The sequence below is a fragment of the Oncorhynchus masou genome, chromosome 15 (assembly GCF_036934945.1).
Source record: "Oncorhynchus masou masou isolate Uvic2021 chromosome 15, UVic_Omas_1.1, whole genome shotgun sequence".
NCBI classification, from domain to species: Eukaryota; Metazoa; Chordata; class Actinopteri; order Salmoniformes; family Salmonidae; genus Oncorhynchus; species Oncorhynchus masou.
The window spans coordinates 29,253,899-29,279,215 of NC_088226.1; the positions used below are offsets into that span (position 1 = coordinate 29,253,899).

Genomic DNA, 25,317 nt, shown 5'->3' on the forward strand with positions numbered 1-25,317 from the left:
TGGGGGATAGAGAGAAGAAAGGATGGTGTGAGGGTAAGCGACGTACCCTGGTGAGCTCTTCTAAAACTCAGCCTGCTTGGGCTCTCTACTAAAGACAATAGCAAAGTTGTGAAACCAAAAAATAACTCTTAAATGGATCACATCACAAAACATAAAAATATGAATCGTATTTCCTAAAATCTAATTCATTAACATCACCACAAGGTAGGTGTGTCCACGGCGACAACTCCCATTGCACTGCATTCAAATCCAAAAGCCTCTTCCTTTTTTAAAATCTTTTTATATCATAAATACAGACATGCAGGTTTAAGTGAAACATTCTGGCAATCCCCGTCAACCACTTAGCCTACACTTCCAATAGCACCATCAGGTGGTGGGACAAGGGCCTGACCACTGCCATGACGGCAATGCCAACTAGCACAGTGCAGCGTCTTCAGGAGCCTCATTTTAGTTAGTACTAGCTCCAGTCAAGAGCTTCAGCGCACAGAGCTTTGCGGTTCCTCTTTGTGGAGAAAAAAAAGAAAGTTGAGGCACACTGTTATTGGTGAATAATATCTGTGTGTATTTGTGTGGTCGGGTCCACAGTCTTTGCAACGGAACACCTGAGCCGTGAACTCAACTGGAAATAAACCAACAACCAATAAAGGAAAAACAAAACACAGCAGCATTTCACCAACACATTTCAACAAACTGTTCTTCCTGCCATCTGTCCCTCATCTTCCATCCCTCTCTCCAAGAGGGAGCGACAGAGGTTAAGGACAGCGATTTAGTACAAAGGAATGACATCACGTTACAGTGCGTAGCAGTTGAGTTGGGTCTATGTACACTTCACCCAGTAGACTCTCTCTGGGTTCCCTTTTTGACTCCAACTGTTTTTGAGGTAATGAAATCATTGAAGCAGAAAACTGCACTTTCCCTTAAATTCTACACACAGACACATGTGAGCACGTGCACACACACACACATACTGAAAGGGCTGACTACTCAGTACATGGGCACAACACGTGCTCAAGCTCGAACCGCCACTCACAGAGAAGCTAAAAATAAACACAAATTAAAATATAAAATAATATGATTTTAAAAACATGGGCGAGGCTCCATCTGCCTCAGAAGCCGTGGCCCCACCCTATCAAAGAACCAGGTCAATTTGTTGTCATGGAAATGGTTTGATCTTATGGACGAGGGCAGATTGGGAGGGAAGATTCACAAGTAGCACGGAGTGAACCTCAAGGCCAGAGGTTGCATTGTAGCGCAGATCTAAAACCAGTTTACCCAAGATATTGAGAATGGGCCCAGTGAAACTATCAAACCAAATCAATGGAATCAATGATAAAGGTAGGGTCATCAATGTGACATTAACATGACTAAGTCACTGAAAGCACAGGTAAGAGAGTATGGTATCGCCAGGAGCACGTTGCTTAGACGCTTTTCATCATATTGCACGAGGCTGGAATGACTTAAAAATTAACAGAGCAGAACAATTATTCAACATAAATTAATTAAACAGCTATTCCTTTGTCTCCACCTTAAACCAGATTGGAGCACAACACAACCAACTTCAACTCTTCTAGTAATAAATGTTTCCAATAATTTCCCTCTACCACTTTTCCTCTTTATTCCTTTAAAAAAAATTCAGCAGCACATTTTAGTTTTCAGCATTGGGGAAATGCCTGTAGCCTTGGTGTAGTCAAGTCTTCACCAGTGTCAATAGTAGTTTTCATAGTTGGGAACGGTAGTTGTCATTGAAGGGAAATGTAGTCTTTAGTAAAAGTGAGCATTTCCTCAAACAGACACGGTTCTTCTCTCTGAGAGGCTGGCGTACTGTTTCATTCACACCTCCCCTCCATCCAGAGAAACCCAAACCTATCTCTATTATATTGACCAAAGCAAGTCTTGTTCTTTTTATCAAACTGAATTTCCCATGATTCTTCTTGTACTTGAACGATACTCCCCTTCATCTCTCCTCCTTCCTGGAGACTTTGGAGGAATGCCACGCAGTAGACCTGAGAGATCAAGAAAGATAGACAAAGAAAGTGAGATGAAGATAGTGCATGGAAAATGTTTTATTTTAAGCTGCATGTATATTAGTTGTGTTCATCCCTCCCTTGGTGTTCCTCACCTGATGAAGGTCTTGAAGGCGGCACTCTGGGGGTTGATGCACAGCGGCACTCGTTTCCCCTGCTGGTGCTCTGTTATGAAGCGATGGATGAGCTCTGATAGAGCGAGAGAGAGGAGAGATTGCGAGAAGGAGATCGCAACAGGCCATCAATTTCAATAAGCGGGGTTGGAAAAAAGTCAAAGAGAAGAGAATTGAAGAGAAAGAGGAGTAGAGGGAAGAGCACCCGATAGCTCATACCTTTGCCCTGCCAGACAGAGAGCAGGCTGTTATCGTAGCTGTGGCTGAAGTTCCGGTCGGCGGGCGGTTCAAAGTCACGCGTGTACACACGCCCGCTGGGCACGGAGTAGCAGCACTGACACATGCACGTGTGGTAGCGCAGACGGCCCTCGTCCAGGTAGGGGTGGGAGAGGGCGTCGCTGCCCGAGATCCGTTTGGCCTGAGTCACACACATGGAGAGAAAGTTGGTCCCTCTCTAATCTTGTATTTTCTCCCTTACTGTAGCTAGCTATGCATTTTCCTTCCTAGAGGAAGCTAGCTACATTTTCAGCTCTTGTTGCTTAAACTTCCCTATAAAGAGGTAGCCAATTGTGTGACAATAGACTCCTGTCTGCACTCACCGGATCAAACACCAGCATACGACACAACAGGTGCACGGCCTCGTGGGTCGCCCCGTCCGACAGCATATATAACACAGAGAGCGACGGCTGAGGGGGAAGGGGGGGGCGAGAGATTTTACATCATGAACTGCTGCACCTGGTTTTAGATAAGGATTGTGTGTGGGGTATAGATTAGATAATATCTGGGCCCGGTTTCCCAAAAGCATCTTAAGGCTAAATTCACCAATTAACTTAGTCTTCCAAGAAGCTTTTGGGAAACTGGGCCAAGAGCAGTAATATTTTGGCAACCTTGCACGATTCTCTATTTCTTCAAAAATATTTCGGGGGGGGGGTTTAACATAAACACACACACATGTGGCAGGAGATGACAAACGTGTTTGTTTGTGTTTATGTTAACACCCCCCCCCCCTTTTTTTAAAGAAATAGAGAATCGTGCAAGGGTGCCAAAATACTGTGTCCATTTTCCATGTATAGCCTACAATCCAAGTATAAAAAGTAAAAGAAATTAATTTTATATAGCATACACCATCACAATAAATCCATAAATTATTTTAGACAGGTCGAAAGAAACATAATGAAGAAAATGTAGCCTATTTCATAAAAACAGAATAGCATATTCTGAGTTGTCCTTATGTTAGGCCCTGATCTGGCTATGCCATATGTCTGTGTTCTAATTCATTTACAACCAAGATTTGCTTAGAATTACGTGGCATTCTTTTATAGTATGAAGAATAGAATTGAACATAGCTGAATAAAATAGAAAGCATATTTTCCGCCAAACGATTTCGACACATGCAGCTATTCAGTGTTGAGCGGTTATTAACAAAGAAACAGGGGCTCCAATATATTTAATTTGGAGTTATTTATACAATGTTAGTTGTGATACAAACTTAGAATTGTATTAAAAATCAAAACATATAGCCTAAGACTGCATGTGACAAATTATTTGAAAAAAGTCACATGAAAGACATGAGCTCTTCTCCTTGTGCAGGCTCCACATACTTCATCATTCTCTCATTCACAATTTGACAAGCAAATCAAATCAAAATTGATTTGTCAGATACACATGGCTAGCAGATGTTAATGCGAAAGTAGCGAAATGCTTGTGCTTCGAGTTCCAACCATGCAGTAATATCTAACAAGTAATCTAACAATTTCACAACAACTACCTTATACACACAAGTGTAAAGGAATTAATAAGAATATGAACATAAAAATATATGAGCGATGGCCAAACGGCATAGACAAGATGCAGTAGATGGTATAGAGTACAGTATATACAGTGGGGCAAAAAAGTATTTAGTCAGCCCCCAATTGTGCAAGTTCTCCCACTTAAAAATATGAGACAGGCCTGTAAATTTCATCATAGGTACACTTCAACTATGACAGACAAAATGAGAAGAAAAAAAATTCCAGAAAATCACATTGTAGGATTTTTTATGAATTTATTTGCAAATTATGGTGGAAAATAAGCATTTGGTCAATAACAAAAGTTTCTCAATACTTTGTTATATACCCTTTGTTGGCAATGACAGAGGTCAAACGTTTTCTGTAAGTCTTCACAAGGTTTTCACACACTGTTGCTGGTATTTTGGCCCATTCCTCCATACAGATCTCCTCTAGAGCAGTGATGTTTTGGGGCTGTTGGTGGGTAACACGGACTTTCAACTCCCTCCAAAGATTTTCTATGGGGTTGAGATCTGGAGACTGGATAGGCCACTCCAGGACCTTGAAATGCTTCTTACGAAGCCACTCCTTCGTTGCCTGGGCGGTGTGTTTGGGATCATTGTCATGCAGAAAGACCCAGCCATGTTTCATCTTCAATGCCCTTGCTGATGGAAGGAGGTTTTCACTCAAAATCTCACGATACATGGCCCCATTCATTCTTTCCTTTACATGGATCAGTCGTCCTGGTCCCTTTGCAGAAAAACAGCCCCAAAGCATGATGTTTCCACCCCCATGCTTTACAGTAGGTATGGTTTTCTTTGGATGCAACTCAGCATTCTTTGTCCTCCAGACACGACAAGTTGAGTTTTTACCAAAAAGTTATATTTTGGTTTCATCTGACCATTTGACATTCTCCCAATCTTCTTCTGGATCATCCAGATGCTCTCTAGCAAACTTCAGACGTGCCTGGACATGTACTGGCTTAAGCAGGGCGACACATCTTGCACTGCAGGATTTGAGTCCCTGGCGGCGTAGTGTGTTACTGATGGTAGGCTTTGTTACTTTGGTCCCAGCTCTCTGCAGGTCATTCACTAGGTCCCTCAGTGTGGTTCTGGGATTTTTGCTCATCGTTCTTGTAATCATTTTGAGTGTGACTGTTTGAGGTTGTGGGCAGGTGTCTTTTATACTGATAACAAGTTCAAACAGGTGCCATTAATACAGGTAATGAGTGGAGGACAAGAGGAGCCTCTTAAAGAAGAAGTTACAGGTATGAGAGAGCCAGAAATCTTGCTTGTTTGTAGGTGACCAAATACTTATTTTCCACCATAATTTGCAAATAAATTCATAAAAAAATCCTACAATGTGATTTTCTGGATTTTTTTTCTCATTTTGTCTGTCATAGTTGAAGTGTACCAATGATGAAAATTACAGGCCTCTCTCATTTTTTTAAGTGGGAGAACTTGCACAATTGGTGGTTGACTAAATACTTTTTTGCCCCACTGTACATATGAGATGAGTAATGTAGGGTATGTAAACATTATATAAAATGACATTGTTTAAAGTGGCTAGTGATACATTTATTACATACATTTTTATCATTATTAAAGTGGCTAGAGATGAGTCAGTATGTTGGCAGCAGCCACTCAATATTAGTGATGGCTGTTTAATCTTGAAACTCCCCATCCCGGATCCGGGATTGTGACTAAGCCTCAGGCTCATTAGCATAACGCAACGTTAACGATTTCTGAAAATCGCAAATAAAATTAAAACAATGCGTTTGCTCTCAAGCTTAGCCTTTTCTTAACAACACTGTCATCTCAGATTTTCAAAATATGCTTTTGAACCATAGAAATTGACTAATTTGTGTAAGAGTATGGAAAGCTAGCATAGCATTTTGTGTAGCATGTAGCACGCAACATTTTCACAAAAGCCAGATAACCAAATAAATAAAATCATTTACCTTTGAAGAGCTTCTGATGTTTTCAATGAGGAGACTCCCAGCCACATACCAAATGCGCAGTGTTTCCTGAAAGCGTCTGTGTGTAGGAGAAATCGTTCCGTTTTCTACATTGCGCCTGGCTACCGAAACGAACCGAAAATGCAGTCACCTACAACGTGAAACTTTTTCCGGATTAACTACATAATATCGACCGAAACATGGCAAACGTTGTTTGGAATCAATCCTCAAGGTGTTTTTTCACATATCTCTTCATTGACATGCAGTTCGTGGAAGCTTGCTTCTCTCTCTGTGCCCCATGGAAAAATACTGGCAGGTGACTTTTGCGCACCAATTTCGGCGCAGGACACCGGGCGGACACGTGGTAAATGTGGTCTCTTATGGTCAATCTTCCAACGATCTGCCTACAAATACGTCACAATGCTGCAGACACCTTGGGGAAACGACAGAAAGGGCAGACTCATTCCTCTTGCGTTCACAGCCATATAAGGAGATCATGAAAGACAGAGCCTCAAAATCCTTGTCATTTCCTGGATGCCAAGTCATCTTGGTTTTGCCTGAAGCTCACGTTAAAGGGCACGCACAGAGAAGATATTTGTATTTCTGGACACGTCAGTGTTTTCTTTCGAACAGTAGCAATTATATGCATAGTCGAGCATCTTTTTGTGACAAAATATCTTGTTTAAAACGGGAACGTTTTTCTTCCAAAAATGAAATAGCGCCACCATAAGTGTAAGAGGTTAACAGTCTGATGGCCTTGAGATAGAAGCTGTTTTTCCAGTCTCTCGGTCCCAGCTTTGATGCCCCTGTACCGACCTCGCCTTCTGGATGATAGCGGGATGAACAGGCAGTGGCTCAGGTGGTTGTTGTCCTTGATGATCCTTTTGGTCTTCCTGTGACATTGGTTGGTGTAGGTGTCTTGGAGGGCAGGTAGTTTGCCCCCGGTGATGCGTTGTGCAGACCTCAATACCCTCCGGAGAGCCTTACGGTTGTGGGCAGAGCAGTTGCCGTACCAGGCGGTGATACTGCCCGACAGGATGCTCTCGATTGTGCATCTGTAAAAGTTTGTGAGTGCTTTTGGTGACAATCCAAATTTCTTCAGCCTCCTGAGGATGAAGAGGCACTGCTGCACCTTCTTTACCACGCTGTCTGTGTGGGTGGTCATTTCAGTTTGTCCGTGATGTGTACGCCGAGGAACTTAAAACTTTCCACCTTCTCCACTACTGTCCCGTCGATGTGGATAGGGGGCTGCTCCCTCTGCTGTTTCCTGAAGTCCACAATCATCTCCTGTGTTTTGTTGACATTGAGAGTGAGGTTATTTTCCTGACACCATACTCCGAGGGCCCTCACCTTCTCCCTGTAGTCTGTTTAGTCGTTGTTGGTAATCAAGCCTACCACTGTAGTGTTGTCTGCAAACTTGATGATTGAGTTGGAGGCATGCATGGCCACGCAGTCATGGGTGAACAGGGAGTACAGGAGAGGGCTGAGAACGCAACCTTGTGGGGCCCCAGTGTTGAGGATCAGCGGGATGGAGATGTTGCTACCTACCCTCACCACCTGGGGGCGGCCCATCAGGAAGTCCAGGACCCAGTTGCACAGGTCGGGGTAGAGACCCAGGGTAAGCAAATTGGAGTGGGTCTAGGGAGTCAGGTAGGGTGGAGGTGATATGGTCCTTGACTAGTCTCTCAAAGCACTTCATGATGATGGAAGTGAGTGCTACGGGGCGGTAGTCATTTAGCTCAGTTACCTTCGCTTTCTTGGGAACAGGAACAATGGTGGCCCTCTTGAAGCATGTGGGAACAGCAGACTGGGATAAGAATTGATTGAATGTCCGTAAACACACCATGGAGCTGGTCTGCGCATGCTCTGAGTACGTGGCTGGGGATGCCGTCTGGGCCTGCAGCCTTGCGAGGGTTAACACGTTTAAATGTTTTACTCACGTTGGCTGCAGTGAAGGAGAGCCTGCAGGTTTTGGTAGAGGGCCATGTCAGTGGCACTGTATTGTCCTCAAAGCGAGCAAAGAAGTTGTTTAGTTTGTCTGGGAGCAAGACATCGTGGTCCGCGACGGGGCTGGTTTTCCTTTTGTAGTCCGTGATTGACTGTAGACCCTGCCACATACCTCTCGTGTCTGAGCCGTTGAATTGCGACTCTACTCTGTCTCTATACTGACGCTGAGCTTGTTTGATTGCCTTGTGAAGGGAATAGCTACACTGTTTGTATTTGGTCATGTTTCCGGTCACCATGCCCTGATTAAAAGCAGTGGTTCGCGCCTTCGGTTTTGCACAAATGCTGCCATCAATCCACGGTTTCTGGTTGGGGAAGGTTTTAATAGTTGCTGTGGGTACAACATCAACAATACACTTGCTAATAAACTCACTCACCCAATCAGCGTATTCATCAATGTTATTGTCTGACGCTATGCGGAACATATCCCAGTCCACGTGATCGAAGCAATCTTGAAGCGTGGTATCCGATTGGTCGGACCAGCGTTGAACAAACCTGAGCACGGGTGTTTCCTGTGTTAGTTTCAGTCTATAGGCTGGGAGCAAAAAAATGGAGTCGTGGTCAGATTTTCCGAAAGGAGGGCAGGGAAGGCTTTATATGTGTCGAAGTTAGAATAACAATGATCCAGGGTTTTGCCCGCCCGGGTCGCGCATTCGATATGCTGATAAAATTTAGGGAGCCTTGTTTTCAGATAAGCCTTGTTAAAATCCCCAGCTACAATAAATGCAGCCTCAGGATATGTGGTTTTTCAGTTAACATAGAGTAAAATTAAGCTCTTTCAGGGCAGTCGATGTGTCTGCTTGGGGGGGGGATATTACAAGACTGATTGTGATCAAAGAGAATTCTCTTGGTAGATAATGTGGTCGGCATTTGATTGCAAGGAATTCTTGGTCAGGTGAACAAAAGGACTTGTATGTTGTTATGATCACACCACGTCTCGTTATTCATAATGCGTGAAGAAGACAGGTGGCTGTACCGACTCTGATGACGTATCCAGAGGGAGCCATGTTTCCGTGAAACAAAGAACGTTACAATCTCTGATGTTTCTCTGGAAGGCAACCCTTGCTTGGATTTCGTCTACCTTGTTTTCAAGAGACTGGACATTGGCGAGTAGTATGCTCGGGAGAGGTGCGCGATGTGCCCATCTACGGCGCATGACCAGAAGACCACTCCGTCTGCCCCTTCTGCGGCGCCGTTTTCTGGGTCGCCGACTGGGATCCAATCCATTGTCCTGGGTGGTGGACCAAAGTCGTATTCCTGGTCGTAATGTTGGTGAGTTGACGTTGCTCTTATATCCAATATTTTCTCCCGAATGTATGTAATAAAACCTAAGATTTCCTGGGGTAACAATGTAAGAAATAACACATAAAAAAAAAAAAAAAATACTGCATAGTTTCTTTAGAACGCGAAGCAAGGCGGCCATCTCTGTCGGTTCCGGAAGTAATATTCTGACCCATCAGACTAATCTTAATTTAAATCTTGTCTTTACATATGGCAATATACACTACAAAACCAAAAATATGTGGACACCTGTTCGTCGAACATCTCATTCCAAAACCATGGGCATTAAGAATGAGTTGGTCCCCCCTTTGCTGCTATAACAGCCTCCACTCTTCTGGGAAGGCATTCCACTAGATGTTGGAACATTGCTGGGGGGACTTGCTTCCATTCAGTCACAAGAGCATTAGTGAGGTCGGGCACGGATGTTGGATGATTAGGCCTGGCTCGCAGTCGGCATTCCAATTCATCCCAAAGGTGTTCGATGGGGTTGAAGTTCTTCCACACTGATCTCGACAAACCATTTCTGTATGGACCTCGCTTTGTGGCATTGTGGCTGAAACAGGAAAGGGCCTTCCCCCAAACTGTTGCCACAAAGTTGGAAGCACAGAATCGTCAAGAATTTCATTGTACGCTGTTGCGTTAGATTCGTCCGTCCAACTGCCAGATGGTGGAGCGTGATTCATCACTCCAGAGTACGCATTTCCACTGTTCCAGAGTCGAAATGGAAGTCACTCCAGCCGACGCTTGGCATTGGTGATTTTAGGCTTGTGTGCGGCTGCTTGGCCATGGAAACCCATGTCATTAAGCTCCCGAAGAACAGTTCTTGTGCTGACGTTGCTTCCAGAGTTTGGAACTTGGTATTGAGTGTTGCAACCGAGGACAGATGATTTTTACACGCTTCAACACTAGGCAGCCCCGTTCTGTGAGCTTGTGTAGCCAACCACTTCGCGGCTGAGGCGTTGTTGCTCCTAGACATTTCCACTTTACAATAACAACATTTACAGTTGACTGAGGCAGCTCTAGTAGGGCAGACATTTTACGAACTGACGAGTTGGAAAGGTGGCATCCGGAAGGTGCCACGTTGAAAGACACTGAACACTTTAGTAAGGCCATTCTATTCCTGATGTTTGTCTATGGAGATTGCATGGCTGTGTGCTTGATTTTAGACACCTATCAGCAACAGGTGGCTGAAATAGTCAAATCCACTAATTTGAAAGGGTGTCCACATACTTTTGCATATATAGTGTATCTGTGGAATTATTTTTTATTTAGAATGGCTCACAAAAAAAATACATGTAATCCGTAGCCTGCACTCGAATAGCAAATGGAGGTTACGTTTTTTAATATGCAAACATATACGGCACGTCCATTAGGCTAGGAGAAGCTTTCCTGAAATTAAATTTAATTAAATTGCCAAAATTATATAGAGAAATAAATAAAATCATTCAAAATAGAATACTAAAGAATGATTTAGCCATGGAAGATCATTAGCTTCTTTTAAAAAAATAAGTTGTGGATGGTTTTAAAATCACATTGCCTACAGTCGGAAGGAAAGGCAACGTGCGCAATTTGGGCAGATTCATTGTCGAGTTGCGACGGCCTGTGAAAAGTGGGGAGACCAAGCCAGGCATATCGCAATTTAAAAATACAACGCGGGGAAAAAAGGCAAAGAAAGAAGAAACATATCTGATATAGCTTATAGACTAGACCTACTCTAGGTTATACTCACTCAACCATGCATTGAATGTTCTTTTTTGCTAACACTGATCGAGTTATATTATGACTATCCAACCTATTCATCACACTACGAATAGTAGGTTCTTATATAAGTCAGAAAATGTGATTATGCATGTAATGTTTTTATTATAAAAGGTGCATTTTTATGGGGGAAATTATCTTCCCCAAAACAACTCACGCGCTGTCGATGTATGCCAGGTAGGCTACACTGCTTGTAAAGCGGATTAATGTGCTTCATTTTAAGAAGTGAGCAAGAAATATAGCAGCACAAGAAAGCTGGGATCCTCTTTCAAACAGTGGCCAGTCAAAACTCTGTTTGCACACGCGATGACACGATGGCGCAATGGCTGGGCTTTTAAGAACACGTTTCACTCGGCTCTGTAAACTATGTGCTCTCCAACCGTGTTCCAGGGGTCCTATGCCTAGGCTACGTTTGGAATGATTTGGCCATTTTAATTGTGATAAAATCTTATTAAAAAAATATAGGCCTATGGACTAACCTACATAGTGTGTGACTATGATTATCATGCATCTGTCGGAACAGGGGCAGAAAAAAATCAATAATACATGTCCTCATATATACAAATAGCAAATGGAGGACACTTTTCCTGCGGTTCATCTTCATACCAGCCAGGTAGGCTACTCCTGTTGTAAATTGAAGCAATGTGCTTAATATTAGGAGAGTTGAGAAATAAATAGTAGGCCTAGCCTACAGAAATCGGATGGGATCCTCCCTCCTCGTTTCAATAAAGACCTTCAAAACTCTATTTTCTCACACAAATGCATAGCCTATAGAAATGTTCATGGGCTCTCACGAAGTGTTCAATTTGATTTTCGATTACATTTGCATTGATGTCAGAGTGATTAGAGGGACAATAAGTACCAGACCATTAGCGACTGGCAGTTAGCATGTTTGACAGGATACTAATGACCATCAGTGGCATCAGAGCGCAGTTTTGGAGAAGTCTAGTTACCGTGACTAAACCGTCACATGGAATTTGATTGCGGTCATGACTCGTGACCGCAGGTGTGGTGGTAAAACGGTCACTGTAATAACCCTAGTTTGAAGTAAGGTATTTACATTTGTAAAGTGCATGGGGGACAATATTTGACCACAAGTGTCTCATAGTAATACAAAGGAATGTCAGATCAGTTAGTGAGTAGTTCAGTGAGGAGGATGTACCGGTTTGTGAGGTCCTCTCAGGATGTGAGCTCTGGCCCCCTCACAGGCAGATGCCATGGCCGAGAGAGGAGGGGTACCCAGCAGATCAGTGATCAGATCCAACTGAGGGAGGGAGAGAGGGAGAGAGAGAGAAAATAGAGAGAGAGAGAGAGAGAGAGAGAGAGAAAATATAGAGAGTGAGGGTGGGAGAGAGAGAGATTTAATTCGACAACAAACCTAAATATAAAAAATGACCATCCACAAGTGCCAAAAATTCGATAATTTGATTATTAGACAAAAGTTACAATTATTGCCCAGACAGATTACACCTTCCCCTCTTTCCTTTGTTTTCCCTCTTTCCTCCCTAACAACCTGTTGTATATGGTTCTGTGCCTTCCACCCCTCTACTAGAGCTGTGGCAGGCACAACATTTCGTCAGTACGAGATTGTCAAGCAAATAACTGTCGGTCTCACGGTAATTGACCATTAATTAACAAACACATTTAGCATCTCCTGGCTTCCACACATAGCCTACAAGCCACTGATGGCGACCTTTGGAACATATACATTTTAAAAAGTATAATAAATCCATGTAATATAGCCTACACCTTGACAATAAATCTGTTATTTATTTTAGACAGGTCTAAAGAAACATGATATGAAGAAAATGTAGTCTATTTCCGAAGAACAGAATAGCATACTCTGAGTTGTCCTTATGTTGGGTCCTGATCTGGCTATCCCAAATGGAAGTGTGCTACACTAGTTCATTTAGCAGACAATATTTACTTAGAATTTCATGGCATTATTTTATATTATGAAGAATACAATTGAACAAAGCTGAATAAAATAGAAAGGATATTTTCTCCAAACGATTTGAGGGAGTGTGCACATGCGGCTATTCTGCGTTGAGCGGTTAACAAATAAATAAGTACTCCTATATGTTTAATTTAGTTTGTTTTTTTTTATTGTTTTTTTTTATTTATTTCACCTTTATTTAACCAGGTAGGCAAGTTGAGAACAAGTTCTCATTTACAATTGCGACCTGGCCAGGATAAAGCAAAGCAGTTCGACACATACAACGACACAGAGTTACACATGGAGTTACACATGGAGTAAAACAAACATACAGTCAATAATACAGTATAAACAAGTCTATATACGATGTGAGCAAATGAGGTGAGATATTAACGCAACTTTAGTTGTTCTACAAACATTGGACTATATATTTAGATTTTTAATACATTATAAGGCTGCATAATGCAACCAATGGTGATTTTTTTAAAGTAACTTGAAAGGCAAGCTATTTGCGCAAGCTATAAACACTTCATCACAATTTGACAATTTGACAAGCACTTAATAATGCCTCGAATTTCAAAGCGGCATCCCCTTTGTGTGGCCGTAATGCACCCTAAAAAAATCCATGCCTTTTGCAGCCAGTGGCCGTTGTGCCCTTGGCCCTAAGTGCTGCGATGTGCCCTTCTCCCTGAGTGCTGCTTCCTCAGAAGCAACTCTCACACACATGGCTCTCCATCACATGCTACAAGTGAAGACAGACATATTCGGGACGCAACTGCGCAAGCCCTTATCCAATTCCGAGGTGCATATTAAGGATATTGGAAGAACTGTCCAGATTTACTTATTCAGCCAACAAGATGAGTAGGCCTTACGAACAGAAAAAGCACTTATTCTATGCGGGAAATACATATCCCCCCAAAAAATGTTTTACGTAATGTGGCTGACGCAACAGAGCAGAACGTTCAGCTTAAAATGTTGATAAACTATTTGGTTATTTCTTCACATTATAAGCGCAGCAATACACACACAGCAGTAGGCTATAAGAGCGAATGTTCCATTAGCGGGAAAACGAGAGACTAAAAAACAGCTTCTATCTCAAGGCCATCAGACTGTTAAATAGCCATCACCAGCTGAGAGGCTGCTGCCTACATACACAGAATTTAAATCATTGGTCACTTCAATAAATGGAACACTAGTCATTTTAATAATGTTTATATATCTTGCATTATTCAACTCATATGTATATACTGTATTCTATACTATCTACTGTATCTTAGTCTATGCCGCTGACATTGCTCATCCATACATTTATATATTCTTAATTCCATTCCTTTAATTAGATTTGTGTGTATTAGGTATTTGTTGTGAAATTGTTATATATTACTTGTTAGTTATTGCTGCACTGTTGGAACTAGAAGCACAAGCATTTCGCTACACCCGCAATAACATCTGCTAAACACGTGTATGTGACAAATACATTTGATTTGAACACCATTATCAAGTGACCGCAAATGCAATTATGCATGTAATGCTTTTATGTATACCAGTTAGGCTCTTCACACCTAGTAAGAAGTTATTTGGCCACTTTAGTTGTGATGCAAACCTCAGAACATGAAGGCCTATGGGCTAGGCTATATATATATATATCAGCAAAAATCGCTGAAGTTGAAGACCTTTATCTCCCTCACCAACTTTAAACATCTGCTATCTGAGCAGCTAACTGATCGCTGCAAGCTGTACATAGTCCATCGGTAAATAGCCCACCCAATTTACCTAGCTCATCCCCATACTGTTTTTATTTATTTACATTTCTGCTCTTTTGCACACCAGTATCTCTACCTGCACATGACCATCTGATCATTAATCACTCCATTGTTAATCTGCCAAATTGTAATTATTTGCCTACCTCCTCATGCGTTTTGCACACAATCTTTTTTCTACTGTGTTATTGACTTGTTTATTGTTTACTCCATGTGTAACTCTGTGTTGTTGTCTGTTCACACTGCTATGCTTTATCTTGGCCAGGTGGCAGGTGTAAATGAGAACTTGTTCTCAACTAGCCTACCTGGTTAAATAAAGGTGAAATAAAATATACAAAAATATGGAGGTGTGCGACTATTATTCGTAAAAAATGCCCCCTAAAAAGGCTTTATTTCTTGCCTTATGCTGGGCATCAGTGATAATATATATATCAAGTGATAGGCTAATATTGTCACCCATCAGACTATTCCTGATTTAATCTGATCTTTACATATACTAAATAATATACAGTACCAATCAAAAGTTAGAACACCTACTCACTCCAGGGTTTTTCTTTATTTTGACTATTTTCTACATTGTAGAATAATAGTGAAGACATCAAAACTATGAACACAAGCCTCCCGGGTGGCGCATTGGTTAAGGCCGCTGAGTCAGAGACTCTGGGTTCGCGCCCAGGCTCTTTCGTAACCGGCCGCGACCGGGAGGTCCGTGGGGCGACCCACCATTGCCCTAGCCTCGTCCGGGTTAGGGACGGCTTGGCCGGTAGGGATGTCCTTGTCTCATCGTGCACCAGCGACTCCTGTTGAGGGCCGGGCGCAGTGCGCGCTAACCAAGGTTGCCAGGTGCACGGTGTTTCCTCCGACACATTGGTGCGGCTGGCTTCCGGGTTGGATGCACGCTGTGTTAAGAAGCAGTGCGGCTTGGTTGGGATGTGTATCGGAGGATGCATGACTTTCAACCTTCGTCTCTCCCGAACCCATATGGGAGTTGTAGCGATGAGACAAGATAGTAGCTGCTAAAACATTTGGATACCACGAAATTGGGGAGAAAAAGGGGTAAAAAACAAAAAAAACTATGAACACATATGGAATCATGTAGTAACCAAAAAACTGTTATATGAAAATATATTTTATGTATAAAATTCTTCAAAGCAACCTTGATTACAGCTTTGCACACTCTTGGCATTCTCTCAACCAACTTCCTGGAGGTACAGTAGTCATTACTTTAAGACATGAAGGTCAGTCAATCCAGAACATGTCAGGAACTTCTGAAGTTTCTTCAAGTGCAGTTGCAAAAACCATCAAGCACTATGATGAAACTGGATTATCATGAGGACCGCAACAGGAAAGGAAGACCCAGAGTTAGCTCTGCGGCAGAGGATAAGTTCATTAGAGTTAACTGGACCACAGATTGCAGCACAAATAAATGCTTCAGAGTTCAAGTAACAGACATCTCAACATCAACTGTTCAGAGGAGACTGTGTGAATCAGGCCTTCATGGTCAAATTGCTACAAAGAAACCACTACTGAAGGACACCAATAAGAAGCAGCACCAATAAATGCTTCAGAGTTCAAGTAACAGACATCTCAACATCAACTGTTCAGAGGAGACTGTGTGAATCAGGCCTTCATGGTCAAATTGCTACAAAGAAACCACTACTGAAGGACACCAATAAGAAGAAGAGACTTGCTTGGGCCAAGAAATATGAGCAATGGACCGGTGGAAATCTGTCCTTTGGTCTGATTTTTGCTTCCAACCGCCCTGCTTTTCTGGTGACACTGTCAGTGATTTATTTAGAATTCAAGGCACACTTAACCAGCATGGCTACCACAGCATTCTGCTGCAATCCCATCTGGTTTGCTCTTAGTGGGACTATCATTTGTTTTTCAACAGGACAATGACCCAAGACACACCTCCAGGCTGTATAAGGGCTATTTGACCAGGGAGAGTGATGATGCTGCATCAGATGACCTGGCCTCCACAATCACCCGACCTCAACCAAATTTGTATTTTTTAATTATTTTTTATTTATTTTTTTATTTCACCTTTATTTAACCAGGTAGGCTAGTTGAGAACAAGTTCTCATTTGCATCTACGAACCGGCCAAGATAAAACTTAGCAGTGTGAGCAGACAACACAGAGTTACACATGGAGTAAACAATTAACAAGTCAATAACACAGTACAAAAAAGGCGAGTCTATATACATTGTGTGCAAAAGGCATGAGGAGGTAGGCGAATAATTACAACCTTGCAGATTAGCACTGGAGTGATAAGTGATCAGATGGTCATGTACAGGTAGAGATACTGGTGTGCAAAAGAGCAGAAAAGTAAATAAATAAAAACAGTGTGGGGATGAGGTAGGTGAAAATGGGTGGGTTATTTACCAATAGACTATGTACAGCTGCAGCGATCGGTTAGCTGCTCAGATAGCACATGTTTGAAGTTGGTGAGGGAGATAAAAGTCTCCAACTTCAGCGATTTTTGCAATTCGTTCCAGTCACAGGCAGCAGAGAACTGGAACGAAAGGCAGCCAAATGAGGTGTTGGCTTTAGGGATGATCAGTGAGATACACCTGCTGGAGCGCGTGCTACGGATGGGTGTTGCCATCGTGACCAGTGAACTGAGATAAGGCGGAGCTTTACCTAGCATGGACTTGTAGATGACCTGGAGCCAGTGGGTCTGGCGACGAATATGTAGCGAGGGCCAGCCGACTAGAGCATACAAGTCGCAGTGGTGGGTGGTATAAGGTGCTTTAGTGACAAAACGGAGGCACTGTGATAAACTGCATCCAGTTTGCTGAGTAGAGTGTTGGAGGCAATTTTGTAGATGACATCGCCGAAGTCGAGGATCGGTAGGATAGTCAGTTTTACTAGGGTAAGTTTGGCGGCGTGAGTGAAGGAGGCTTTGTTGCGGAATAGAAAGCCGACTCTTGATTTGATTTTCGATTGGAGATGTTTGATATGAGTCTGGAAGGAGAGTTTACAGTCTAGCCAGACACCTAGGTACTTATAGGTGTCCACATATTCAAGGTCGGAACCATCCAGGGTGGTGATGCTCGTCGGGCATGCGGGTGCAGGCAGCGATCGGTTGAAAAGCATGCATTTGGTTTTACTAGCGTTTAAGAGCAGTTGGAGGCCACGGAAGGAGTGTTGTATGGCATTGAAGCTCGTTTGGAGGTTAGATAGCACAGTGTCCAAGGACGGGCCGGAAGTATATAGAATGGTGTCGTCTGCGTAGAGGTGGATCAGGGAATCGCCCGCAGCAAGAGCAACATCATTGATATATACAGAGAAAAGAGTCGGCCCGAGAATTGAACCCTGTGGCACCCCCATAGAGACTGCAAGAGGACCGGACAGCATGCCCTCCGATTTTACACACTGAACTCTGTCTGCAAAGTAATTGGTGAACCAGGCAATGCAGTCATCCGAAAAACCGAGGCTACTGAGTCTGCCGATAAGAATATGGTGATTGACAGAGTCGAAAGCCTTGGCAAGGTCGATGAAGACGGCTGCACAGTACTGTCTTTTATCGATGGCGGTTATGATGTCGTTTAGTACCTTGAGTGTGGCTGAGGTGCACCCGTGACCGGCTCGGAAACCAGATTGCACAGCGGAGAAGGTACGGTGGGATTCGAGATGGTCAGTGACCTGTTTGTTGACTTGGCTTTCGAAGACCTTAGATAGGCAGGGCAGGATGGATATAGGTCTGTAACAGTTTGGGTCCAGGGTGTCTCCCCCTTTGAAGAGGGGGATGACTGCGGCAGCTTTCCAATCCTTGGGGATCTCAGACGATATGAGAGAGAGGTTGAACAGGCTGGTAATAGGGGTTGCGACAATGGCGGCGGATAGTTTCAGAAATAGAGAGTCCAGATTGTCAAGCCCAGCTGATTTGTACGGGTCCAGGTTTTGCAGCTCTTTCAGAACATCTGCTATCTGGATTTGGGTAAAGGAGAACCTGGAAGGGCTTGGGCGAGAAGCTGCGGTGGGGGCGGAGCTGTTGGCCGATGTTGGAGTAGCCAGGCGGAAGGCATGGCCAGCCGTTGAGAAATGCTTGTTGAAGTTTTCGATAATCATGGATTTATCGGTGGTAACCGTGTTACCTAGCCTCAGTGCAGTGGGCAGCTGGGAGGAGGTGCTCTTGTTCTCCATGGACTTCACAGTGTCCCAGAACTTTTTGGAGTTGGAGCTACAGGATGCAAACTTCTGCCTGAAGAAGCTGGCCTTAGCTTTCCTGACTGACTGCGTGTATTGGTTCCTGACTTCCCTGAACAGTTGCATATCGCGGGGACTATTCGATGCTATTGCAGTCCGCCACAGGATGTTTTTGTGCTGGTCGAGGGCAGTCAGGTCTGGAGTGAACCAAGGGCTGTATCTGTTTTGAGATGGTTTGGGATGAGTTAGACCGCAGAGTGAAGGAAAAGCAGCTAACAAGTGCTCAGCATATGTGGGAACTCCTTCAAGACTGTTGGAAAAGCATTCCTCACGAAGCTGGTTGAGAGAATGCCAAGAGTGTGCAAAGCTGTCATCAAGGCAAAGGGTGGCTACTTTGAAGAATCTAAAATAGAAAATATATTTTGATTTGTTTAACACTTTTTGGGTTACTACATGATTCCATGTGTTATTTCATAGTTGATGTCTTCACTATTACTCTACAATGTAGAAAATAGTTTTAAAAAAGTTATATATTTTTTTTAAACCTTGAATGAGTAGCAGTGGTCAACAGGTGAAGATGCAGATCCCATCCTCATCGCCAAAAATGTTGTGGAAATTCAGTACTGAGATAGACCTGGTCATTTCTCCAAACAACCATCTTTATTTAATATCAAATAATTATTGCAATAATGAATCCGACGACCCCACACTCCGAAGTGTGTTGCCGAGTGCTTAACTGATAATGAAAAAAAAAACAGATCTTATATGGACCTAAAAATGCTTAGTCAGGCTGGTTCCAACCTCTCCCATGCAGAGTGGGGGCACCATAAGCTACTTTGGGTTCATCCCATGGTCATCTCCATGGTAGTTGTTCTATCCCTCCAGGCTAAGTTTCCCAGATGCCGGGATGATGAGACAATGAGGGTTTTGTTCCATTCCTACAGGCTCCGTTTATCTCTGTTACACCCACCACATCTTATCTATGGAATGCCAGCTGTAGGTTTTTACCTAGCCATCGCTTAATCAGTTGCCAGACCAAGCTTCAAAAGTCTCCTCTCAGTTCACTCAGAATGAAGAGAGAAATGTCTTACTATTAGTTATGTATATAATCATTATCTATTAATATCAAACAAATCAGGTGAATATGAAAATGTTCAATCACAGTAGGTGTGTGCAACCTGTTGACTGGTACTGTATGTGTGAAATTTGTTTTGATTTAGGATGGATCGTTATCATGAACCTGTATCGAAACAGGGGCAGGGGGAAAAAATACATGTCATCTATGCACTTAAATAGCAAATGGAGGACGCTTTTCCCGTTGTTCATTTTCATTCCAGTTGCAAAGATAACCAATGTGCTTAATATTAGGAAAGTTGAGAAATAAATATAGTAGGCCTAGCCTATAGAAAGCTGATGGGATCCTCCTCTTTTAAAGAGACCATGACCCTGTTTTATTGCACAATTGCATAAGCCTATAGAAATGCTTCGCAACATGAGCTCATGAAATGTTAAATTTGATTTTTGATTACATTTGCATTGACGTCAGAGTGATTAGAGGGACAATTGAGTACCAGGCAGTTAGCAAGTTTGGTAGGCTACTAATGATCATCAGCAGCATCAGAGCATGGAGAAGCATGGAGAATTAACATGACTGTGGAATTTGACTGCCTTCATGACTTGTGAACACCGGTGTGATGGTAATACGGTCACCGCAACAGCCCTACCCTCTACCTGTTGTATGGGGCTCTGGGCCTGGAACAGGATGCGTCGACCCAGTAGTTCAGCGAAGATGCAGCCCACCGACCAGACGTCTATGGCAGAGCCGTAATGGCGGCTGCCCATCAGCACCTCAGGAGCCCGGTAGTACTGAGTCACCACCTCCTGGGTCATGTGACGAGATGGGTCCGGCTCCTCCACACGAGCAAGCCCAAAGTCACAGATCTGAGAAAGAGAGAGGAGAGGGAAGAGAGAGAAAGAAGTGAGTGGAAGAGGGGGAATTTAGTTACATGATAATAACACTTAGTATACAAAACATTAATAACACCTGCTCTTTCCATGACAGACTGACCAGGTGAAAGCTACCTTTTTGATGTCACTTGTTAAATTCACTTCAATCAGTGAAGATGGAGGGCATTTTTAAGCCTTGAGACAGTTGTGACATGGATTGTGTATGTGTGCCATTCAGAGGCTGAAAAATGGGCAAGACAAAATATTTAAGTGCCTTTGAACAGAGTATGGTAGTAGGGGCCAGGTGCACCAGTTTCACTGTGTCAAGAACTGCAAAGATGCTGGGGTTTTCACGCTCAACAGTGATGGGATCGGATTTCTAAACTTTAAATATTGTTAATCATCAGTTATACTAGAGACATGAGGGGTGCCATAGTCCAGGGTCTACACTAGAAGTTAAGGGTTATCTGTAGGAGGAATGTATATGGTGGATGCAATTAAGCTTGGAATGTACTGACTGGAGGAAAGAATGGGTGGAGAGCCGTGGATTAGTGAGGAAGAGGGTCGAGGTCAGGTCACATTAAGGGAGAAGGAACAGTTTATTGCCCATATCATTTAACTTCCTGCCTAGCAATAAAGATGTAATGTTTAGAGAAGGAGGAGACTCCATCCAAATTAGGGTATATATACTACCACTGGTGGAAATATGTTTTTGTCTTATGCAGCTGTATGACCCAATAGGTGAATAAACTTGATCTAAGCTTTACTAATCGTCCATGAGTTTTAATAAGAATAGAGTTTTAATAAGAATAGAACCTAACAACAGTTTCCCATGTGTATCAACAATGGCCGACCACCCTAAGGACATCCAGCCAACTTGACACAACTGTGGGAAGCATTGGAGTCAACATGGTCCAGCATCCCTGTGGAATGCTTTTGACACGTTGTAGAGTCCATGCCCCAACGAATTGAGGCTGTTCTGGGGGCAAAAGGTGTGCGGGGGTAGAACCCAATATCAGGAAAGTGTTTGTAATGTTTGGTATAATCAGTGTAGGTTGACCAGTGTAATTACAGCATAATACACATGTATGTTGGTCAAAAGGTGTATAGACGAAATTCTTCAGCCATATTGACCTCCACTGAGTTATTTTTTTCTTGACTAGCATAATGCTTTCCTTGTATGTCTTTTGAGGAAGTTCACACACAGATTCACACGAGGACACACGCCAAAACAAACGTGTACACACACACCGTTACCTTGAGCAGGCAGTTACTGTTGACTAACAGGTTCCCAGGTTTGATGTCCCTGTGCAGGATACCAGCAGAATGCAGGTACTTCAGCCCTGAGAGAAAGAGAATCACTGTTACTCATAATGGTTCAAATATAGCCCGTAGCCAATTCTCCTTCAGTGTTTGCAGTCAATGACAACATGCATCTATCAATATGGCTCCATCCCATGAAACAAGCTGGCTCCTTTAAACCTACAAACCCAGAAAGGCTAGGGGGCAAACTCACAAATGGGTTGTTTTTGGACTCAGGAGTCAACCTTTAACTTTGACTTCCTTTTCAACTTTGCCCCTTTCCCTACTCCTCCCTCCGTCTCACTCACCTCTGAGGATCTGGTAGAGGAACACCTTGATGTGGTCGGTGGTGAGGGGCTGGGGAGAAACAATGACTTTGTGGAGGTCACTCTGCATCAGCTCAGTGATCACGTAGCTACAGTCAGGCATGGCCCCACGGTCAAGGAAACAACAGACAACTATAGGATGTGGATGGACCACATAGAATAAAGCGTAATACTCCATGTATCTATCTATCATAACACAAGACTATCACTAAATGGTATCATCTCTGTTTAGGTTTATCTTGATTTAGATTGTACTATGTAGATTCAGACTGTTTTGAAAGGAGGAGGGCATGATAATGGAGAGAGAAAGTGCAGGAGTGAACAATGGCTGACACATAACAGTCATGTGTGCACATGAATGTGCGTGTGAAGGATACATTTCCTCAAAGCAGTCGATCTGTGGAGGCTGCAGAATGTCCAGCGCTGACAACACCTGTAAACACACATCATCATCATCACCCTTCTCGTTGTTTTAATGATTAGCGATCTAAAGGACAAAACAGACAGACGAACAGTTAAAAGCAGTGAGTGGCCATCCTATTGCCTCTGATCACAGAACATTGGCCGTCATTTAGTGTTCATTTTCTGACAATTGTATATCGCCACCATGCATCAACACTCAGCAAGTGATCTACCGTTCACAGCCAACATTTGTTATGGCAATTCTTGTCCTTAAGTGTCTAAACTATAACAAACCTCTAACTTCACAGTGATATTTGTAAAGCAAGCCTCTGTATGGAAACATATCAATGAGCAGTGTGAAGATGCATCGCTATGTCTTATGTTATGGATGCAATACTGTATGAAAATGTCACAAATGGCACCTTTTTCCTATAGTAAGTACACATTTTTTTTTTTACCAGAGTATAGGAAATAGGGTGCCATTTAGGATGCAGGCCTATGCGGGTTGTGCAGTCCTGTGAATAGATGTATTGCTATCCATTCTTACGTTGTCGTGTTTGAAGAAGCAGAGCATCCTCAGCTCTCTGAAGACCCTCTTACAGGAGACTAGGTTCTGGAAGACATTGGGCATCTTCTTCAGGGCTACCTTACGCCCGTCACGAGGGTCTGTCACTGACCTGCAGGAGCAATATTAAGAGAGGCATCTGTTAGCACTGGTCACCAATGGGGAGGGCACGTGCACAGCATGTCTATCTCATTCCCTTGTCAGATACACACCCTTTTTTTTGGAAAGGAAAAACAACATGCAAAAACTCACTTGGAAATCAGTCAATTCTTATTTGAAATTGCACAACTTACCAGACCACACCAAATGCGCCATAACCGATAGGTCGATCAGGCTCCATCTCAACAGGGCTTGGTACTTCACTGGCAGGACTACTATGAGGCTGTGGTACAGCGGCCCCGCCGCCGGTGCTTCCCCCGAGAGATGTTGGATGTCGTGGCGTCCCCGCCGGGGCAGTGGGTCCAGTTAGACTCGGAGTTGCAGTGAGGCCCGTGGAAGTGGCTCCAGTTGAGGTGTTGACGCAAAAATACTTATGGCCTAACTCAGATCCGGGGAACAGGTTACCACATACTGTCTGCTGCCGGCCTGTACCATGGAATGCCATTCTATTCCAAACCCCTATCAGAAGAATTCATTTGGGAGCTATGTCTAATACTGTACTCACTTTGAGCGTTGCATACATTACATATACATGATCCGAGAGTTTCACTTCAATGTTCTATGCAGGCATGATTGACTATGTTTCTTGCGTGTAGAACATGCAACGGAGAATGTAAACAATGTCTGATATGGTTGGCAGCTATCTTGCAAGATATGTAATAACAGGAGCAGTGCTGTTTAGCTTGCTATTAGACTCGTCGTGGAATCACCAGTATTGGTTTCAGTGAGGTAGGTAGGTCACGACAAAAAATATATATAATTAGCTATGAGTGTTCCTGAGCTAACGTCATATAGACACAAACGCTATCTAATTGGCCAGTGATCACACAATCAATGCCAATGCCATCAAGTCTGGTTGGGGGGAACAATGCCTGTCACGGTCAATACATTTGTACTTTGTTTTGTGGCCTAATTTTACAACGAGAAAGAAGTCTCCCCTTAGCTAACAATGCTATGTTACATTACCTAGCTACCTTTGTCTGGTTGAAGTTAACTAACGAACTAGCTAGCTAAACCTTAAAAGTAGACACATCTGTGTTTGCATATAGTTAGCCGAGTAATTACACTAGCTTATTATATAGCTAACCAGTTGCACTGTGTTGCGGAGGTAGCTAAATAGAGGTAGCAAACGCCCATTCCATCCACTTCAGATGTCGGTCAATGAAATTAAGAGTCGTAGAACGTTAGCTAGCTGGCATCAGCCCGATTGCTAACCAGCTGTTCCATGCCCCTTATAGATAGCCGGTATTTAGCTAATAAGACTATCGTGACCCTATATATTTGCTTTGAGCAAAAACACTCTCAGTAGACGAAACGATTCCAGGAAAATGAACGAAAAAACAAGCCCGCAAACGTTGTTCGCAGCGCGAGGAAATCCTATTTGATTTTACACAACGAAAGTCAGGTTTGCATCGCTAGCTGCGTTAGCCGGGGTTGTCAGCTAGCTAAATTGCTAACAAGCTAGCCATACCATACCCAAAGCTAAAAGTGCCAAGAGAGATTAAACGAGCTGCTTATGTGATAGATTCCATCGCTCTTCTCTATATCATCTGCTAAACTTGTCTTCTGAATGATCCCTTTCTTTCTTGGAAATCAGCTGTTTCAAAGAGTGGGATAGTGAGTGAGTTGGGGGATGGATGGCAAAGGATGAGAACAGGTGGGGGAGGGTTAGACCTGTTAGACTGGTGTAAACAATGCCATGGACAATAGATCAACGGCTCATGTAATCACTATTCAAATGATCATAAAATAAATATTAATAGTTAATAATAATTACATTTTTCTCCATTCAGAGAAATACTCATTTTCTATTCTACTGCATCTCTGATATCAGACGCTGTACACGTTCACAGATGAAGTGCAT

General features: G+C 43.1%; 1 protein-coding gene across 1 annotated transcript; it reads right to left on the minus strand.

The window, feature by feature from the left end:
* Positions 1–1,598: 1,598 nt before the first annotated feature.
* Positions 1,599–25,112, minus strand: LOC135556111 (serine/threonine-protein kinase NLK2-like). The gene is made up of 11 exons (XM_064989038.1): positions 23,588–25,112; positions 23,277–23,406; positions 22,705–22,760; positions 22,310–22,416; positions 21,957–22,042; positions 20,484–20,693; positions 12,066–12,167; positions 2,737–2,823; positions 2,357–2,555; positions 2,120–2,213; positions 1,599–2,003 (listed from the first exon to the last, which is right to left on the minus strand). The coding sequence occupies exons 1-11, from the start codon at positions 23,896–23,898 to the stop codon at positions 1,955–1,957; spliced, it is 1,431 nt and encodes a 476-aa protein (XP_064845110.1). The 5' UTR covers positions 23,899–25,112; the 3' UTR covers positions 1,599–1,954.
* Between the last annotated feature and the right edge of the window lie 205 nt (positions 25,113–25,317).